Source organism: Stegostoma tigrinum, chromosome 13 (genome assembly GCF_030684315.1).
Source record: "Stegostoma tigrinum isolate sSteTig4 chromosome 13, sSteTig4.hap1, whole genome shotgun sequence".
NCBI lineage: Eukaryota > Metazoa > Chordata > Chondrichthyes > Orectolobiformes > Stegostomatidae > Stegostoma > Stegostoma tigrinum.
The window spans coordinates 40,543,796-40,563,195 of record NC_081366.1 but is presented as its reverse complement, the minus strand read 5'-3'; the positions used below and the strand labels follow the sequence as shown (position 1 = coordinate 40,563,195).

The 19,400-nt window shown below is 40.0% G+C and overlaps 1 protein-coding gene across 1 annotated transcript in view; it reads left to right on the top strand.

The window, feature by feature from the left end:
* The window catches only part of LOC125458152 (nuclear factor NF-kappa-B p105 subunit-like), a 135,502-nt gene that overhangs the window by 86,578 nt on the left and 29,524 nt on the right, over positions 1 to 19,400 (top strand). The window contains exons 4-5 of the mRNA XM_048543086.2: positions 455 to 553; positions 13,862 to 14,010. Of these exons, the coding sequence (XP_048399043.1) occupies positions 455 to 553; positions 13,862 to 14,010 (248 nt within the window). The remainder of the gene's footprint in view (positions 1 to 454; positions 554 to 13,861; positions 14,011 to 19,400) is intronic.

Genomic DNA, 19,400 nt, shown 5'->3' with positions numbered 1-19,400 from the left:
TATCAGTTAGTTTCTGAGTTTAGTGTGCTTGCATGTAACAGAAGCTGCAACTATTAATGTGCAGTAACATATTCTTTTCAAGCAGAGAGAGCATGTACACACTTCGTGCCTGTTTCATTTCAATAAAATAGGTTTCTTTTTCTCTGATTCATTCCTCAGGATAATTCCTTGACCTGCCTCAATCAACCTGCGCTGTTTAAAATTTAATCAAATCCTAGCAGTTAACAATCAGTCACCACTATCTGGTTCATTCTCCACAGTATCACCTCTGCAAAACAGAGTCCACCTGCCAACCAATCAACATTCTTCTCGCCTGTAGTATAATGTTTTTTCCACTTTGATATTTATTGCAAATTGTCCTGATGGGTGCAAAACAAAAATCTTGAACAAAATTGTAATAATTTGCAATAATTACCAAACAAAATAATCAGTTCATATTACTTCCGCTTTTAAGCGAGGTTTCCGCTTTCGTTATGGATGTGAAGGACCATCCCATGGTGGCTTGCCAGGAGTCTCAAGTGAAAAGAACAAGAAAACATATCCAACAGTGAAGGTACTTTTGTTCACTAAACTATGACCTATCAACCTTTGGATGATTTAAAGATTTGTTTTTGTTTAAGATCATTTATATATTTCCACTGTAAAATAAAATTAGAAAGTACAGTAGAAGCTAAAAGAGCAAAAAAATTCAAAAATGTTTGGCAATAAATTAACACTGAGAATCTTCGGTCAGATGGGAATGATTCTGAGCCTTACTACAGAATGAACACTCCTGTCCCTCTAATTGCACAATAAAAATCTCCCAAAAATGACCCAGGTAGCCCACAGCAATGCTTTAAAAGCTGCCGATCATATTGCTCACTGCCTTGTATTATTGATTGGAGTGCACCCAGGCCTCTTACTGCCCATTTCTCATTTAACATTCCAAAGAAGGTCTTACAACCGCTTCCAATTTTTCAGCACTAACATATATTTCTTGTTTTAGATGTTAGTGGTAGCCGTTCATACCTGTATTAAAAGTGCATTATTTGAGCTTTGAACATCACAGAACAATTGCTATCCCCAACTGTCAGAAATCCCTTAAACAGGTGGCCTGGCATTGGAAATTGCCCCATGGGCTGGTTATTCTAAGGCAATCCCCAATGGAATCTTTTGTATCCTTCTAATGAGTACTTTAAATATGTAGCAGACACATGAAGGCCAAATAAGCTTATTATATGCATTTTCATGATGGTTTAGCAAGTATATTGACTGTTACATTAATTGGGAATAATAAAGACTAGTTAATAACTTGTGGTCATTAAATTACTGTAGATTTCACTGCAAACAAATAGTTTTATTGAAAGATATATATGGCATTTGTAGATCACATAGCAGTCTAATATTGTTACCAGTGCTTAATATGTTCATCAATATTCATGTTGTGGGAGATTTGGAAAAATATTAGAAGGAGAAATCTTGCAATGCATCAGTTGTGTTGTATCACTCTAATACACACAGGACAGATATATGAAAAATTCCTGTTGGGCCTCTGAGTATTTCATCACCTGCAATGCAAATGATTTTTTTAACATGAAAACCCATGCCTTCTCATTCACTCACTTTGGTCAGAACCTAAAGCAGTTAGCATGGTGGGAGGTTGGTTAAATGTTGAATGGGGTTCAGAACAAAAAAGCAGGGAATGGTTCTCAGTGGGTTGCCTCCTACCCGATGTTGGGTCTCTTCATAACGCACTGAATGGCAATGAATGAGAGACAACCTTACTCTTAGGAACAAGTTGCAAGCAAATACAGGGAAGATGAAGCCATTACGTGGAAAATATTGCCTCTTAATAGACTGAATTGGCACTGCTTGGAAAGGCTGCCCTCAAAAACTCCCACCTAGGACTTAATTGGGTTAGGGCAGGAAGGCAGTGATCCACAACCAACGCCTCCCATCTAATTAAATGCTGCTGACTCTAAAGTCACCTCAGGAAAGAGCTTTAAATTCAACCCCTAGATTCTAATATTTACCTGTCCAATTGTATGATAAATGAAAAAATACTGCAGATGCTGGAAATTAGAAATTAAAACAAAGTGGTGAAAATACTCAGTAAGTCTGGCAGCATCAATGGAGAAACAGAGCTAATGTTTGAGCTAAATATGGCTTCTTCTGAACTGAAGAAAGGTAAAAATGTGATAAAATTTCTCTTGTAGTTGGGGAGGAAAAGAAGGAAGTACAACAAGGAAGATCTGAGATAGGAGAAAGATAAATTTGCCACAGCCCGGAGGGCCACAAAGCTGTTCTGTGTTGGGATGTCAGACTAATGGGTGTAGAAGGAAAGTGGATTGGATAAAATTGATTTGGAGTTCTTGTACTTTTAATATCTTTACTGTAACTGATGTTTTCATACAGTGTGCAATTATTAGAAGTTACATTCCTTGATCATGAGGTAGTTTAAGGCTTTTGTTTTAAACTATGAACCTTGGACCTTAATTCATTAAATACATTCATTTGATTTTGCAGTCTAAAAAAAATTAAAAATACGTTAGTGATCTCTACCAAGGTTATAACAATGTAGTCTGGCTCATGCAGGATCAGTAGCCTTTTGTCTTCTGGGTGCTAAATATCATGGGTCTACAGGCAGTGCCTGGGGGAGTGCTCCCAATCAGGTAGCACTTTCAATACAATCTTTCTTGAGGTTGAAATCGAAACATCTGTAGAAGTTTGACTCTGGCTGAAGTCAGGATTCGATTAATGTGCCATAGGCCTCTCTCATATGGCATACCTTGTCCCTGGTATCTGGAACTGGAGACCCTTATATATTGCCTCACAGTCTTCTGATCCTTCCCCCTCATCCTTATCAGAGGATGAATCCATCTCTTCCACATTTCTGGCTGGCATTTTCTTGCCTCTTTGCTGTTCGAGGTTGTCCATGAGATTTGACGTTGGATTCCGTACTTGACCACTTGAGTGGCCCAAGCAGCAGAACCTCATCTTCAGCAACAGACATATTGTTTTGGTGTTTCTCTTGGTGAAGCTGGGAGGCATTGTACATCTTCATAATTGAGGTTTAGGAGGTTCACACCAGTGCCATGAGCTAAGTCTTCTGAGGATAGCCTTGCCAGATGGGAGCCATCTATAGTTGCACAGGGGGAATAAACAGTTGTGAGTGATAGAATGTACAAATCATGAGTGTTTCGTGAGAAGTGCACACACTCCTGCAGGATTTATTTCTGGCAGGTGTAAACCAGCTTCACATTAATGTAATGAACCCCTGTTCAGTTTTGAATGCTTCTGGCTGTTCTGTCTAAGTGTCTTGTATGCCATAAATTGCCCCTTGCATTTGGGGAAATCCAGCTATGCAATCTAATCTAACAACGCTTACATACTAGCTATCACCATTTGTGATGCATCTCATAAATTATTGGTTCTTTTGAACATTACATTAATGAACTTCATTATGTATCAGTGTGTGGATGTCCAGGAAATCACAGACACAATCCCCAGGGAGCTATCAAATGATCCAAGATGACGGCAATGAGATCCTGTATTCATACCAAAAGTGCTTCTTCACCACATTATATTATTTCAGTCAGGATCCTGCCAGTGACCTTATTGGTTTTCAGCTGCTAGTTGGGCTTCTCAACCTCATGTCAGGCAGTGGTTGTGCAGATGTAGTGGTAAGTCAAATGTTGTTGAAATGTTGTTGAGGGCACCCGTACTGAGGACAGTGTCTTTGTTGAGGAGATCCTCCAGGTGCTCATTCCAATGTGCACTGTCTTTGCTTGATTCCATTCTAAGCTCCCAGTAGCATAAGACCATGGCTGCTTGGGTCATAGATGGTCTTAACTGTGTGGAAGAATCTACACAGATTTTAGTAGTTAGTGAGTTACTGAAGGCCATCGCTCATAATGGACCTTGGCCTTCATTTTTCTGTAAACCCACTTTCTTTCCTTCAGGATTTGGTGGTACTTCCAGTTCAGGAACCATTTGTCCTTGTGATTTAGTACAATCTAGATCCTGTGGTCATTCTTATCAAACCAATCTTGATGTTTTGTGGTCGAAGAATTACCCTTGTAAGTGCTATTTAAGATGGGTTTAAGGGCAGTTCAAGCATATTGGACATTCTTGTTCATTGAGCAACACCAGATTGGCTATGAGACAGTGACTGAGAGGTTCTTTATTTGCAGAGACTTGGAATTTGTCAACATTGAATTTTCTGCTGCCCGTCTTCAGTTACGACATCTATTTTTGGGCTAGGTTGATGGAGATTGTAAATCAGATTAGGCCATGGTCAATCCAACAATCATCAGTTTCCTTAATGTTGCAGGTAACACAAACACCCCTGTGGCCCCTTGCTCATATGATGATGTAGTCAAGCAGATGCCAATGACTGGAGTAAGGGTTTTGCCATGAGGCCCGCATTTGTCTCTCTGATGAAATAGAGTGTTTGTTATGACCAGATATGTTTTAAGCATTTCATCAGGAGGAGGAGTCTCCTGGTATTTGCCTTCTCTATTCCTTACTTGTCAATCATACCTTTTGAATGGCTTATGTCAGTCCCATTTTGGCATTGAAATCACTGAGGAGAATCAAACCATCTCCCTTTAACTTAGGGCATTGACTAATTGAAGCAAGAGTAAAATTCCTCTCTGGCCTCATCCATTGCCTCTAGAATTTGGGAACATGCATAAAGGTGGTGGTGTCCTGATTTTGGGGAAGGTTAAGCCTCAAATTTATCTTTCAAGAAGAACGTTTATCCACTCCACTTGTTCTTTGAATACACAGTGTCTCACTAAGCCTAACAATGTCAATCAATGCCTCAAGCCGCACCTCCATTTCCTACCTACTAACCTCATCCCACCTCCTTGACCCGTCCATCTTAAAAGTTTGGCCCCTTGTTATTGGCCCTTTAACTAAGAGGAACAGCTGCTTTCTATCCACTGTGTCCATGTCCCTCATAACCTTGTAAAGTCAGGTCCCCACTTAGGCTTCTCTGTTCTAAAGTAAATGACCAAACTTATTCAGCCTCTTTTCATAGCTAAGCTGCTCCATCCCAGGCGACATTGTTGTGGGCCTCCTTTCTGCTGTGTCCAGTGCAATTACATCCTTCTTAGAGTGCACGGACCAGCACAATATGTAGTACTCCATCTGTGGCCTAACCAGAGTTCTGTATAGCTCCAACATAACTTCCCTGCTTTTATGATCTATGCCTCCATTGATACAGGCAAATATCACAAATACCTTCTTATCTGTCCTATTAACTTGTTTTGCCAACTTCTAGGATCTGTAGACAAACATCTCAAGGTCCTTCTGTTCCTCTGACGTTCCTGGCGACCTGCCATTCATTGAGGTCTCCATTATTTTTTACTTCTTTCAAAGTGCATCACCTCACACTTGTCAGTATTAAAATTCCATATACCACTGATCTGCCAATCTGAATTTTTCATTTATACCTGCAAAAGTGTCCATGAATTTTAAATTGCTCCACGAATTATATGATGGTACTCTGAATTTAAATATTTGACGTGGGTTACCTGAAAAGGTAGTAGTGCCTCACATTCAAGTCGTTAAATCCCCCATCATTGGATTGGTAGGGAAAGCTTGACAGTCTATCACTATAAAACTCATTTACTGAGAAAATATTCTCAACATAAGTAGTGGAAGGAAAAGTCAGAAAATAATCATAAACAAGGAGAGGTAACAGCTATTTATAGCACATTAACAAACCATAATGGTTTGAAAAGGAGAACACAACATGTATGTAGAATCAAATGGTCTCTGTATGTGGGTCCTATATTTTAACTTAGACAATGATGCCTTCAATGGATGTGTTGAGATTTGTAATGATGATTCAGAAATAAGTACTCCTGGGAAACTTGAGATAGCAAGAACTATAGATGCTGGAGTCAGAGACAACACAGTGTGGAGCTGGAAGAACACAACAGGCCAGGCAGCAAGAGAGGAGCAGTATTTTCTGATGAGAGGTGTCCACGCAAAATTTCAACTTTCCTGCTCCTCTGATACTACCTGGCCTGCTGTGTTGCTCCAGCTCCACACTGTTGTCTCTGGTAAACTTAAGCTGTTATATATCAAATAGTGTTGACATGGATGAAGAAAAATGTAAGCTAACATTTTGAGGGGCATATTACACTTTGGCAGAAAAACAATTTGAATTCCAACTTGTCATTGTACAGGCCAATATTTAGTGTCCGTCATAATTCCCTTAACATGGTCGTGCAAGATACCTTCTTCAACTGCCGTTGTAACCATGAGGCTATTAATGAAAGAACTCCAGAATTTTGATTAGATAACAAAGTACCAGCAATGTATATCCAAGCAAAGACAGTGTGTAACTTGGTTGGGGGGAGGTTTGCATGGAAGTGGTGTTCCTTTAAACCAGCTGTCCTTGTCCACCTTGATGGTGGAGATTGTAGATATGGAAGTTACCATCAAAGAAGCTTTGTTGAATTGCTGTGGTGCACCTTGCAGATGGTAGAAACTGCTGTCAGTGATGTACATCAAACATGGAGTGATTGCTATTTAAGATGGTTGATTGGTTGTGAGTCAATTGAGCTGCTTTGATGTTCAGCTTACTGAATGCCAATGGAGTTGCACTCATTCAGACAAATAGAGAGTCTTCTATTATATTCCTGACTTATTAAGCAGGTTATGGGTACTCAGAGTTACTTATGGTGAAATTTCCAGCCTCTGACCTGAACTTGCAATCATAGTATTTACGTAGCTGCTCCACTTCAGTTTCTGGTCATTGATAATCACCAGCATGGTGATAGTGAAGGATTCACCAGTGGTAATGCCATTGAATCTCTTAGGGTGATGACTAGATTCTGTGTTGTTCGAGATAGTCATTGCCTAGCACTTTTGTGGCACAAATATTGGCATATATCACACTTTGCCTGGTCCTAACTATTTTAAATTTGTCAATTTGGATCTGAGCCAGCCCGTCAAACAAAGACACCTTTTCTTGTAACTAATGCTTATTAACTGCACTATCGTATAGCTCCTCTTGGACACTAGTCCCATGTGTTCCAGTAAAGTAGCCAGTAAATTAATTAAATCATAATTGCCTGCTTATCTACTTGCTGTTTTAACAAGATCCCTCATCTACAAAAAACACTTCTGAAGACAGACAAACAAACTTAGAACAAAATGATGGAAAAATAGATAAAATTATTTATTTTCACATCCCATATCTTATTTTGCAATTCAAATAAACACCAACAAAATTATACATATTCTTTTCCATTCCATGTGCTACAGTCAGCTTCCCATAAGCCCCATTTTTGAACCAAATGAAACCCATTTAATCACAAAGCAACTCACATGGGTTTCATTTGGTTCAAAAATGGGGCTTATGGGAAGCTGACTGTAGCACATGGAATGGAAAAGAATATGTATAATTTTGTTGGTGTTTATTTGAATTGCAACTTGAGATATAGAATGTGAAAATGAATCATTGTATCTATTTTTCCTTCCTTTTCTTCTAAGTTTGTTTGAATGTCTTCAGAAGTTTTATTTATAGATGAGGGATCTTGTTAATACAGCAGGTGGACAAGCAGGCAATTATGATTTATTTTTTTCAATTCTATATGCGTTCTCTTACTACCAGTCATCCCACTGCAGGAATATCCAATAATTTCTTGAAGGAAGTGAAACAGTCTGTCAACTGGTTACTTGTGTCACCAACTTTATTTTAGAAATCTGCTCTTTCCAAAAAAAAATTATTGTACCAGCAAAATCAATCTTCAACCTTTTGTTACAACACCCTTTGAGAAATGAACATTGTCCCAAAGAGAATAGTTGTCCATATAACATTCTATGGTCAAACTTACTTCAGGTGAGACCTTGTACTATAATTTCCTATACAATATTGGATAAATATGTCATTGTATCTATAGCTACTACAGGCATCTATGTTTCAGCAGCTAACATATTTTTAAACTTTTTTTAGTTTATCAGCTTTCGGAGTCAACAAACATTTATTATCTTTCCTACCAAGAAGATGATAAGCCTTGTTATGCTCAAATAGTAATTAGGAAGACTGGTGTGCAAAACATCACTGCAAAAAAAGAATAACTTCAAATATTCTGTGACACTCAAAGCTGGAAATCTGAGTGTACATTTCTCTGAATTTAATTTCTTTGATGTTGTATTTGCTGTCAAGATTTCCATAATAGCATATTTAAACTGAGGATTCAGTTTCAGTATGACACAACTGGCATGTTGTTATGTGTGAGGACCTGTTTCAGTTTAACAGGATGTGATGAATGTTTTCAAATCAAGCTTACTGATCTAAAGTCAGTCCTGAATTATCCTGTTTACATTTAATCTTATGTACTTAAAGGCCCCAAGAGGCTAACTTCCAATTTAAATTTCCTTTTCATTTTGTTTACCAAACAATGTTCAAGCTCTGGAGTAAATCCTCAGAGAAAATCATTGATGTGCATCATAAAGGTGCCTGCCAGTTTCTCTTTGTGATACCATTAGAAAATTACCTGGTCTGCTTTAAGCTGAATGCAACCCACTTTTGGTGAGGACCTAACTGAGAATTACCTGACCCTTACTGCACCATTCAATATATAAACATACTTGTTTAATTTACTTAGTTTCCTTCTGTATCTGAGGTAGTAGGAACTGCCAATGCTGGAGAACCTGAGACAACAAGGTGTAGAGCTGGATGAACACAGGAGGCCAAGCAGCAGCAGAGGAAGAGGGACGTTTCGGGTCTAGAAACTAACGTCAGCTTTCCTGCTCCTCTGATGCTGCTTGGCCTGCTGTGTTCATCCAACTCTCCAACCTGTCGTCTCCCTTCTGTATCACCTGTTTTAGGGCATTTGAAAAAAAATTCATTTGAAATTTTTCTGTGTAAAATTACAATTTCTATTTTATTTACTTACATTCTCAGGAGTATGTTGCTGAGAAGGCTCAGGAAATCTTGAAGACCACATTTCCTGCAATGAGGGGAATCTGGTTCAATATTTTGACCACCAGATTTCCCCTTGAAACACTGAGTCACTATTTTGGCTTTAGCACATATTCCATCCAGGAGCATTTTCTTTGTGCATATCCACCTGTATCATAAGCCTGTTTATCTTCTGCCTGATAACTCCATTTATACACTGAATTACTTCGGGTTGTCGCGTCTTTTTGTTTGTCATCCTTCACCAACTTATTTCCGAATTTGTTCATAGCCACTAAAATTTCATAATCATAGTGGCTCCTACCTTTCTTGGTGGCTAGCTTTTTCCAAAGCCCATGTTCTTAGCAAGCTTTGACCTCTACTTTCCCTCTTATTTCATTTTGGACAATTACCTGTCTTTTGCAAGCCTTTTTCAAGTTTGTGATCATCTCCTAGAGCATGTCACTTCCAGGTTCAGTCAGAATCAGTGCTGCAGTTTCAAACCTTCAATATCTTCACCTCATTTTGCCGAGCATGGGCCATGCCTTCTGTCCCTCATCTTGCACATTCAGCCAATGTTTGTTTTTGCTGGCTGCTTTTCCTCTCTTCTTAGAATAGCATTTCTGCATTCACCAAACCCATCTGGCATTAAAAACCAAATTTTGAGAAGATTTGTAGCTCAGGTTGAGGTTCTGGATGTGAGTTTGCTCGCTGAGCTAGAAGGTTCGTTTTCAGACATTTCGTCACCATTCTAGGTAACATCATCAGTGAGCCTCCGATGAAGCGCTGGTGCCATGTCCCGCTTTCTATTTATCTGTTTAGGTTTCCTTGGGTTGGTGATGTCATTTCCTGCGTTGTGATGTTTTAGCAGCAGCTAATGAACTTAAAAGACCCTATACAGACAACAAGCAAAACGAACGTCACCTACAAAATACCTTGCAAAAACTGTGACAAACACTACATTGGACAATCTGGCAGAAAGCTAGCCACCGGGATACATAAACATCAACTGGCCACAAAACGACATGACCCACTATCACTCGTATCCTTACATACAGATGAGGAAGGACACCACTTTGATTGGGACAACACATCCATCCTAGGACAAGCCAAACAGAGACACGCACGAGAATTCCTAGAAGCATGGCATTCCAACCGGAACTCCATCAACAAACACATTGTTTTGGAGCCAATCTACCATCCTTTGAGAAAAAGAACAGGAAATGACATCACCAACACAGGAAATGACATCACCAACCCAAGGAAACCTAAACTGATAAATAGAAAGCGGGACATAACACCAGTGCTTCGTCGGAGGCGCACTGATGATGTTACCTAGAATGGTGATGAAACGTCTGAAAACTAACCTTCGTGCTCAGCGAGCAAACTCACATCCATTAAAAACCAAAAGAACTGCAGATGCAGGAACAAAAATAAATTTGCTGGAAATGCTGAGCAGGTCTGGCAGCATCTGTGAAAGAAAAAACGTTTCGGATCTGGTGGCCGTTCCTCAGAACTGGCATTAATGATACTTTGCCACCAACACTCAATTGTTATCCTCTTGTGCAAATAGCCTTGTTATATAATTTAAAGATTCTCCTGGACAACCTGCTCAATAGTAAGGGCTTTTAACCTGGAATTATGTCTAAAATGGTTTACCCCGCTATTTTACAGGGAATCACCACTCTTATTTAAATAAGTTCAGCACAGTGACATCCCCAAACCTGAGCCCGATAGTTCTCTCAAATTCCTTCATCTTACTTTGATCTTCATTATTTAAAAAATCGAGGGGATAGAATCTTATGGGGTTCTGAGTGATATGGACTATGGTAAGATGGCAGGATTGGAAGAAAGGACCAGAAAGGCCTCTCTCGAAGTCATGAGCATCTTGCTGCAGTCAAGTGATTTCATTGCTGGCAGTGGCGAATAGCCTAATTAAGAGAATTATTGCGTGTTAAATGCCTTATAAGTTCAGCTTCTATCCTCCCAAAATGTTCCAAACAAGCTAGATGTCAAGAACTTTCAACTTGTAAGTCAAACAACTACCTGCAACTTCACATCCTCCTTAGCTGCAATCAGTCTGCACATTGCTCAGCTTGAATCAACATCTCAGGGCCGGACCCATGGGCACCAGTTGCATGCACCCTTTAACCAAGGATTTTTGATATTTGCCTCATGTCACCATGTCACCTGTCCAATCGACTTGGAGAATTCTTAGGAAGCACAGGCCTGTGCTGTAGGGTGCACCAGCAACTAGCACTGAAAGGCTGTTACATGGCTACTCTGAATGCAGGGACAGGCTCATGGATTGGACTAAGCTGCATTTCAGGGCTACTCACTTGCACTCTTCACGTTTGCTTGCTAAGCGCATACCTGCATGCTTGGACCATCCAGGCCTTGCTGAACCAATCAGCACAATCATGCAACCAGTCAGCCTACCTTGCTGATCAGCAGTCCTCAGTCAAGGGAGCATACATCTTGCTGTGCAGCAGTCCACTATGACAATCTCATATCTGCACCATGTGCCAGCAGTTTACATAGCAAACACATGCAGCGAGCAAGCAACCACATCCGCCTTCAAGATAGTCTTAGGGCTCTCTGCTTCTTCCTGGAAAAGAAGGCCTAAACCATCCCCATCCACCACAATGACTCTGATTTTGTTTATTTCTCCACAGATGCTGCTAGACCTACTGAGCTTTTCCAGCAATTTCTGTTTTTGTCCCATCCACCAACACTCTCCTCAGCCTGACCAAGCTTGTCATCATTTTGAACAACTTTTCCTTTAATACCTCTCACTTTATTCAGATCAAAGGTGTATCCATGGTACCTGCATGGGTCCCACCAACATCCTCATCCAAAGGATCATTGGTCATCATTTCTGCCACCTCCAGCAGGATTCCAACACCTCCCTTGTCAACCTTCTGCAAGGACCATACTCTGCAGGACACCTTGGCTCACTCTTCCTCCACTTGCAACACCTCCCCTCACGTCCAATGGCGTATTTCCATGCAACTACTGAAGGTGTAACACCTGCCTGTTTACTTCCAGGCACACCTTCCAGGTGAAGCAACAATTTACCTGTACTTCATTCAATCTGGTCTATGGTATTTGCAGCTCACAATGTGATCCCCTCTACAGTGGGGAGACAGCACAGACTGGATGACTGCTTTGCAGAACATCTACATCCTGTTTGCAAAAAATTACACTGAGCTTCCAAGTGTCTGCCACTTGGACACACCACTCTTCTCCTTGGCCAACATCTCTGTCACAAATCAAAAATATGCAATGAGAAAGCAAATAGCTGCAACCACACCTGAAGTGGTCAGGATACGTGTGTCAATTTGTCAGGGTGTTGTTCCTAATCTCTGACCATCTTAATGCATTGGCTCCCTGTGTGCTACACTTCTCCCTACCTCTGACTTCACTGACTCCCTCATTCACACCAACACTTTTGGATACAGAGATCAAGGAAAGAATAAAGATGCTGTACAACAAGGATCAATGGTGTCAACAAGGCCCATCGCCCTGTGTGTGACTTGTTTGTTCTATTTCTACATACTGTAGTGGCTGTCAGCACACACATTGATCCATGATATATCCTGTGTTGACTTGAAGTTAAGCATCATGTTGGCTCAGTTACATTCAGGGCCAGACAAAGACTGAAACAAATAGATATGCATGCAAACAATAACATTTAAACAAATTTGAGAATCCATACACAGTGTAACTTAATGCATCCTACCAATGTGCCCTCAATTGGTATTTTCTTTCTCTACTGTAGAAAAGACATAATTGAATTGGAGAGAGTGCTGAAAAGATTTACCAGGATGTTACTGGGACTGGAGGGTTTGAATTATAAGTTGAGGCCGGATAAGCTGGGATTTCTTTCACCGGAGTGTTGAAGGATGATCTTATTGAGGTTTATAAAATCACGAGGGGCATGGGTATGGTGAATAACCAAGATCTTTATCCCCCACCCCCATAGGGGGAGTTCAAAACCAGAGGATTTTTAAGGTGAAAGGAGAAAGATTTAAAAGGGACCTAAGGGGCAACTTATTCCGCACAGAGGATGGTTCATATGTGGAATAAACTGCCAGAGGAAGTGGTAAATGCAGATGCAGTTACAATATTTGAAAGACATTTGGACGAATACATGAATTGGAAAGGTTTAGAGTGATGTGGGCCAAATGGAATTAGTTTAGTTTGGGAAAACAAGATCAGCATGAACAAGTTGGACTGAAAGGTCTGTCTCCATGCTATATGACTAGGACTCTCCCTTCCACTACATCTCAGTGTAATCCCTGCTCCTGCAGCTGATTTAGAGGGGTATTCTCATCAGTGGAGTCCAGTGTTCCTGGAGGTTGTCAGGTGCCTAAGGATAGTTGTATCTGGGCAGGCCTAATAATGCAAAGGGTCACCTTGCCAGATGCGTGTGAACACTCCTCTGCTTCACTTTCAAAGGGTCAGAGGTGCAGGTAAGGTGGAGGTGGAGAACCAGACCATCTCTGTGGTGCTTGAAAGGAGAATTCCGAGGGGAGTGTGTGGTTCCTATCCTGTTTTACAGGCGCTTCCGCATGCCAGTCCCATTTGTTTACCCTTCATATCTCCTCTGTCAATTTTATTTTCATTTTCCAATTAGCCTATTCAAAAGATGTTAGTGCTTACTTCTAGAGTAGGTCGGGTTGAACCCAAGTCTCCTAGCCCAGAGGTAGGGGCACCATCACTGTGCCACTAGAGCCCTCATCTACCTTTTCATTTTTATTGCACACCTCTGAAGTAAGAGGGATGTGAACCCAGGCCTCCTGGACCCGGAGTAGGGACACTACCTCTACAACACAAGAGGACCCTCTCATCTACCCAGTCAATTAATGAATTAATCCCAGTCATGTGTTTAACTGCTTTTTACATTAACAAGATGCCCTACATGATCGTCAACCTCAATCTCTGTTTCAATTATAGATACACAATTACACTGGACCTGCCAAAATTGTTGTACAGTTAGTGACCATTGATGAGCCTCCACTTCTGCATGTACACAGCCTAGTGGGACGACAATGTGAAAATGGAAACTGTGTAATTCAAATGGATTCTGACGACATGACTGCTAGGTGAGAATATGGTTTTAAAGTAATACAAATATTCAGTAATTTATTTCAAGCACTTGCAGCAATCTTATTTGAGATTAGAATTTGGTGATTAGGTATGTATTATCTCTGAATTTTAGTTGCAGAGGTGTCAATCACTTCAAAGTTTGAAAAGTGATCCATCTTCAGTGCTGCATCTCCAAAACTAAAAGTATGAAAATCTAACATTGGTTGGGATTTTGCACTTTTGGACAAAACAAAAGAAGCATTTCTGGTCAATTTAAAAAGGCCAAATTTAACCAAGCCTACTTACTGGGTTGATTTAGTCACCCATTTTAAATTTCGTTGGACTTTAATTTCCATTGCATTTAGCAGGGTAATGGATAACCAATCCCCTATCAATTGCTGACTGTTATAATTCTAGCTGGACAAGTCAGACCCCAGACGGAAATCTGGCTTGATATTTTGTTATTTTGCTTTTAATGAGGAAACAAAGATTCGATTTAACAATAAAATAATATAAAAATGCAAAAGAAATTAAGATAAAGTAGAACACCTCCCTTTTTTAGGAGCAACAGTTTACACAGCTTCAGTCAAAACATCTGCAAGCTAACTAAACTGAAACTAAAAAACCTTTCTTTCTCCTCCAAGTTTTCTTCTTTCCCGAAGCCAAAAAAAATTCCAGAGTCTTCTATCCAAAAGCTTAATGTACCACACTGGTTACTTTGTTCACCTCCTTGAACACTCTCTCTCAGACTGTTTGTTTTGGAAAAACACAGTGGTTATAAAAATACCTGTAAGTTAATCATTAAACCTCTTCAGATGCACAGAAAACCCACATATAATTTATTCAAAATTCAGAGCTCTCAAATAACATTAAACTATATATGAATCACGTACCATATTTCACATTGAAAAAAAATCATGTCATTGCTGAAGTTGGAGTGAAATTGAACTTTACTGGAAGGACTTAAATAGTCAGTATAATTGAACCATTATACATTATGTTTGATTTGCCTGACTGATAAATTCAGTGGGAAGAAATGTGGGCAAGGTGTCGTGCAAATGGGTGACCTATTTTCACTGAATTATGTACACACTGAAGTCAAACTTTCACAAAAATGTAATATTTTGAGGTAATGTTCTCTGTGTATAAATAAATTTTCCTTACTGATATTGCTATCTCAAGTTTGGTGTCCTTGCTGTGTTCAACAATTTCCAGAGCATCAATGTTTCTAGGAACTAGCAGTTTCATTGTGATAGCAACAGAAGGGACAGAATAAACTAAAGGATCTGATAGTGGTATTTGGCAACTGATACAAATAAAAAACATTGCTGAAGCACAAATGCACTCTGAATCAGATGAAAAATGCTACATTTAATAAGGTAATAATCATTGGATCAAATTGATAGTCAGGGTTTCTCTGGTGTAGATTTTTTGTAGGATTGAATAGTGAACAATTGAAAAGATTATAATGTTATAATTTCTATTTTTATTCATGGGGAGACATCATAAAGTAATTCCAATAGCCTGGTGTGTTGTAAAGGAATGAGCTCAAACGTTTAAAATTATAGTTTTAAAAATGTTATTTTGCGAGGAGATGGATATTGATTTGGAAACTAGGTCATACACATCTAATTAAGGAAACCAAATACTTGCCTAAGTATGAAAATTTGAATCTGAAAGAATTTCAGTTCCTGGGAACAACAGAAACAGCAGGACACCATTCAGCCCCCTCAGTCTCAATCTTTCAAGATTACACTTAAATTTTCCTGGCTTGTTCTTAACATTACTTAAATATACTTACCTATCAAATTTGTATTTCTCAATCTTAAAATCTTCAATTGCCCAGCATCCAGAACTTCTTGTAGAAAAGATGCCTTACATTTCTAATGTTCCTTTAGTGAAAATCTGCTTCTTGATTTCTCTCCTGAATTGCCCAGTTTTAACATTATGTATGTCCTCACTAGGGAAAGTAATTTGTCCATACCAAAACCCTTTACTTAAAACACATTGATAAATCACCCTGACTCTCAGACACCCAAGGATTTATAAAGCAACCTAGGCTTACAATTTAATTCGCTCAGATATTTTGGCTACCTCCAATGTCAACAGATCCTTTCTAGAGCATGAATCTTAAACTGAATGCATACAATACATACAAGAACTTAGAAGCATGCATCCAAGACATTCAAAATGATCTGATGTTCTTCGCCTGAGAGCTCCTTTTTATTTCAGAAGTAGCAGGAACTGCAGATGCTGGAGAATCTGAGATAACAAGGTGCAGAGCTGGATGAACACAGCAGGGTCTAGGCCTAAAACATCAGCCTTCCTGCTCCTCTGATGCTGCTTGGCCTGCTGTGTTCATCCACCTTTACACCTTGTTATCTCAGCTGCTTTTTATGCTGGTTCCTTTGCAACTCACAACTTTTCACAGATTTCTTGGGGATTAAGTGGGACCTTCATGATTTTAAATTAGATGATAATGGGAAGTCAAGTAACATCATTGGACTGCGTTTCTGATGATCACCCATCCTGAAATTAAGAGCTGAATGTTTAAAATGATGCTGACAATTAAAAAGCATAAAAACAAATAGCAAATGTTAATCTCTCATTGTCCTCATACCTGCTTTCCTAGTAAAGCGAAAATCAATTCTTTTGATGTTTGTACATTAGGATAAATGATGTTACAGCTGTTTATTGAATTGAATTAACATTTTTGAGCACCCCTGCTCATCTATACCACCATGAAATTCCGAATAATGGTTTCTCTAGTTGTAATTTTCTGCTCCCTGGATTTGGAAATGGTAGAAGTTGGGAAAATGCAACAAGAAAGATAAAACTGAAACGTAAATGTTGAGGAAAAAAACACAATTTGCACCTTAAACTTTAACCAGTGACTTCTGAATCTTGCTATTAAGTGGTGACTACCTTATTTCCAGGTATTTTCAGTTCATTAGTAATCCAGTTCATCTCATTTATATGCCACTTTCAATTCTCCTCACTTTCTCCAACAAGTACATGGTACAAATTCCCAACATAAAATTCAGAGTGGGAACCTGATGCCAGAAACTCGATACTTGCTTGTCCAGGTCTTCAACAAATCCTGAGTTTACCACAACATCCCTGCATACCCCCTGGACAGAATTTTCCACTGAATTCCGTCCACACAAACAATATCGGCCGATCACCAGCCTCAACACTTCAGGCATGCTATCTGTTACAATCACTCCGGCGTGGGGAAGGAATTTAGAAACAAGGGTATAAGAATTAACAAAGTCATGGGCTCTGGGGGAACATTAAAGGTTATATAAAGTGCTGAAAAGAAATGGAAGAGGCTGAAAGTTCGTCAGGGACATGGGTTGGAATTAAAATAAAGGTACACGAAGGATCATGGGAGCATCCTACATCTCAGGCAGAGCCTGAAAGTCACTCACCACGATGTGAAGTTGAAATCTTGCCATCTTTGATCCAGAGTCAACTGAGCAACAATGGTACAAAATGGCTACCAATGTATGCAGAGTGGACCGAGTAACTTACTATTTTTCTCTTTGGAGGGATGAATAAAATTCATTGAAAGGGAAACTGTGCTCAGGGCAGTTGTATTATTCATGCATCCACTGGTTCAGTGTTGCCACCCATTTTGGCTCAAACTGCGCTCCATTGGAAAGTAATTCATCATCCAGAATGCACAATGCACATTGCAAATTATGGCCTCAAACTATCATGAGCTTTACATTGTTTACATGAATTGTCTCCTTGTCAAGTCAGCTCAGCAAATGCAATCAAACACTAATTTAAAAGTGTCACCTGGTCTTAGCACTTCTGAAAAATATTCCATAGCTTCGATGGAAGACAATGCTTCAGAACTATCACATTTGAGCATTGAATTGCAAGCATGCAAAGACATGGTCTGTGCTGTGCAAGGCTGCCTATTTTGGGAGGTGGTTTGGTGTGGGATAATAGTTGCCTACTGCCAAAATCCCACTCTGCTATCTAACCTTAACACTTTGGTTCTGCTACATATGATTGGTTAAAGTTACATGTCTCAGAACTTCTTATCAAGGTGTGACATTGACCTTCTTGCAAAGCGTCCATGTCACACTTTATCAGGGCTTAACATGGAGCTTCATCGTAATTAATGTGAGGCCTCAGGAATACCGTTCATGAAACGGTGTTCCTTATATGACAGTCTGCAGACTATCTGCTCACCCATCTGCCATCAGTATCATTGTGGCTTCAATTGGCACAACTTTGTATGCAAAGGCAACATTGAAGGAGAGAGCTATAACCATGATGTAAGCAAGCCCAGCATGAGCAACGACCTTCAGCAACCTCCACTAGAGGCTGAAGCAGCAAGTGAGGATCCCTGAAGGAGGTGGAGGGAAATGAGTGACCCTGCATATTCAGACCTCACTGTCATTATCAATAGCTCTCTGAAATACTGTATAGGTACAAATTGCCATCACTGACCTGTGGCATCTGCTGGAGTAAAACCTGAACCCCAAAGAATTGAGAAGGTGCCCATCAAGGTTACAGCTGCTGTAGATAATTATGCTAGCTGCTCATTTCAACAAGTAACTGGGACCCCTGCGACATCTCCCAATCCTCAATCAACAAATGCATCTGGAAGGTAACTGATACTGTTTACCCCTGATCACAGCTGTTCATGTTTTGCACCATAAAAAAGAGTTAGAAGAGCAGTGGGATTTTCCACCACCACTGGCTTTCCCAACTGCAGGGCACTATACCCTCATGTAGCTTTGGGAGGACTCTATCATCAATGCACAGTGTTAGTCAAATGAAACTGCTTCCATTCCATCAAATGTTCAAATTATGTGTTGCCATCAATGCTGGATTTTAATGGTCTTACCCAGATATCCTGATAATTTCCATGATGTGTACATACTAGAGGTTCCTACTTCCTCCACAGTCCTTGGGCCAAGCAGTGATAGTTGCTAGGAAGCAAGGATAATCCCCTCCAAAGATGGATCAGGGCATCTTTGTTAAACTTTTCGACTGAGCAGATTAAAGATACAATGCTGCATGCTTCCACTCGGGTCAGAGTAGAGCAGATCATGAGTCTCCTTAAGATGAAGTTTCAATTCCTGGAGGACCCAGGTGGGGCATTGCAGCATTACCCAGAAAGGGTGTGCTGCATTTATGTGGCATGCTGTGCCCATCATAACTGGAACAGTAAATGGGACATGTCACAGATGAAGAGGAATTGGAGATCAACAGCAATCTTCTAAGGATGATAATCAGGGTATTGATCAGTGATAGTAGGAACTGCCAATGCCGGAGTCAGAGATAACACAGTGTGGAGCTGGAGGAACACAACGGGCCAGGCAGCATCAGAGGAGCAGGAAAGCTGACGTTTTGGGACGGGATCCTTCTTGACCAGGTTGGACAG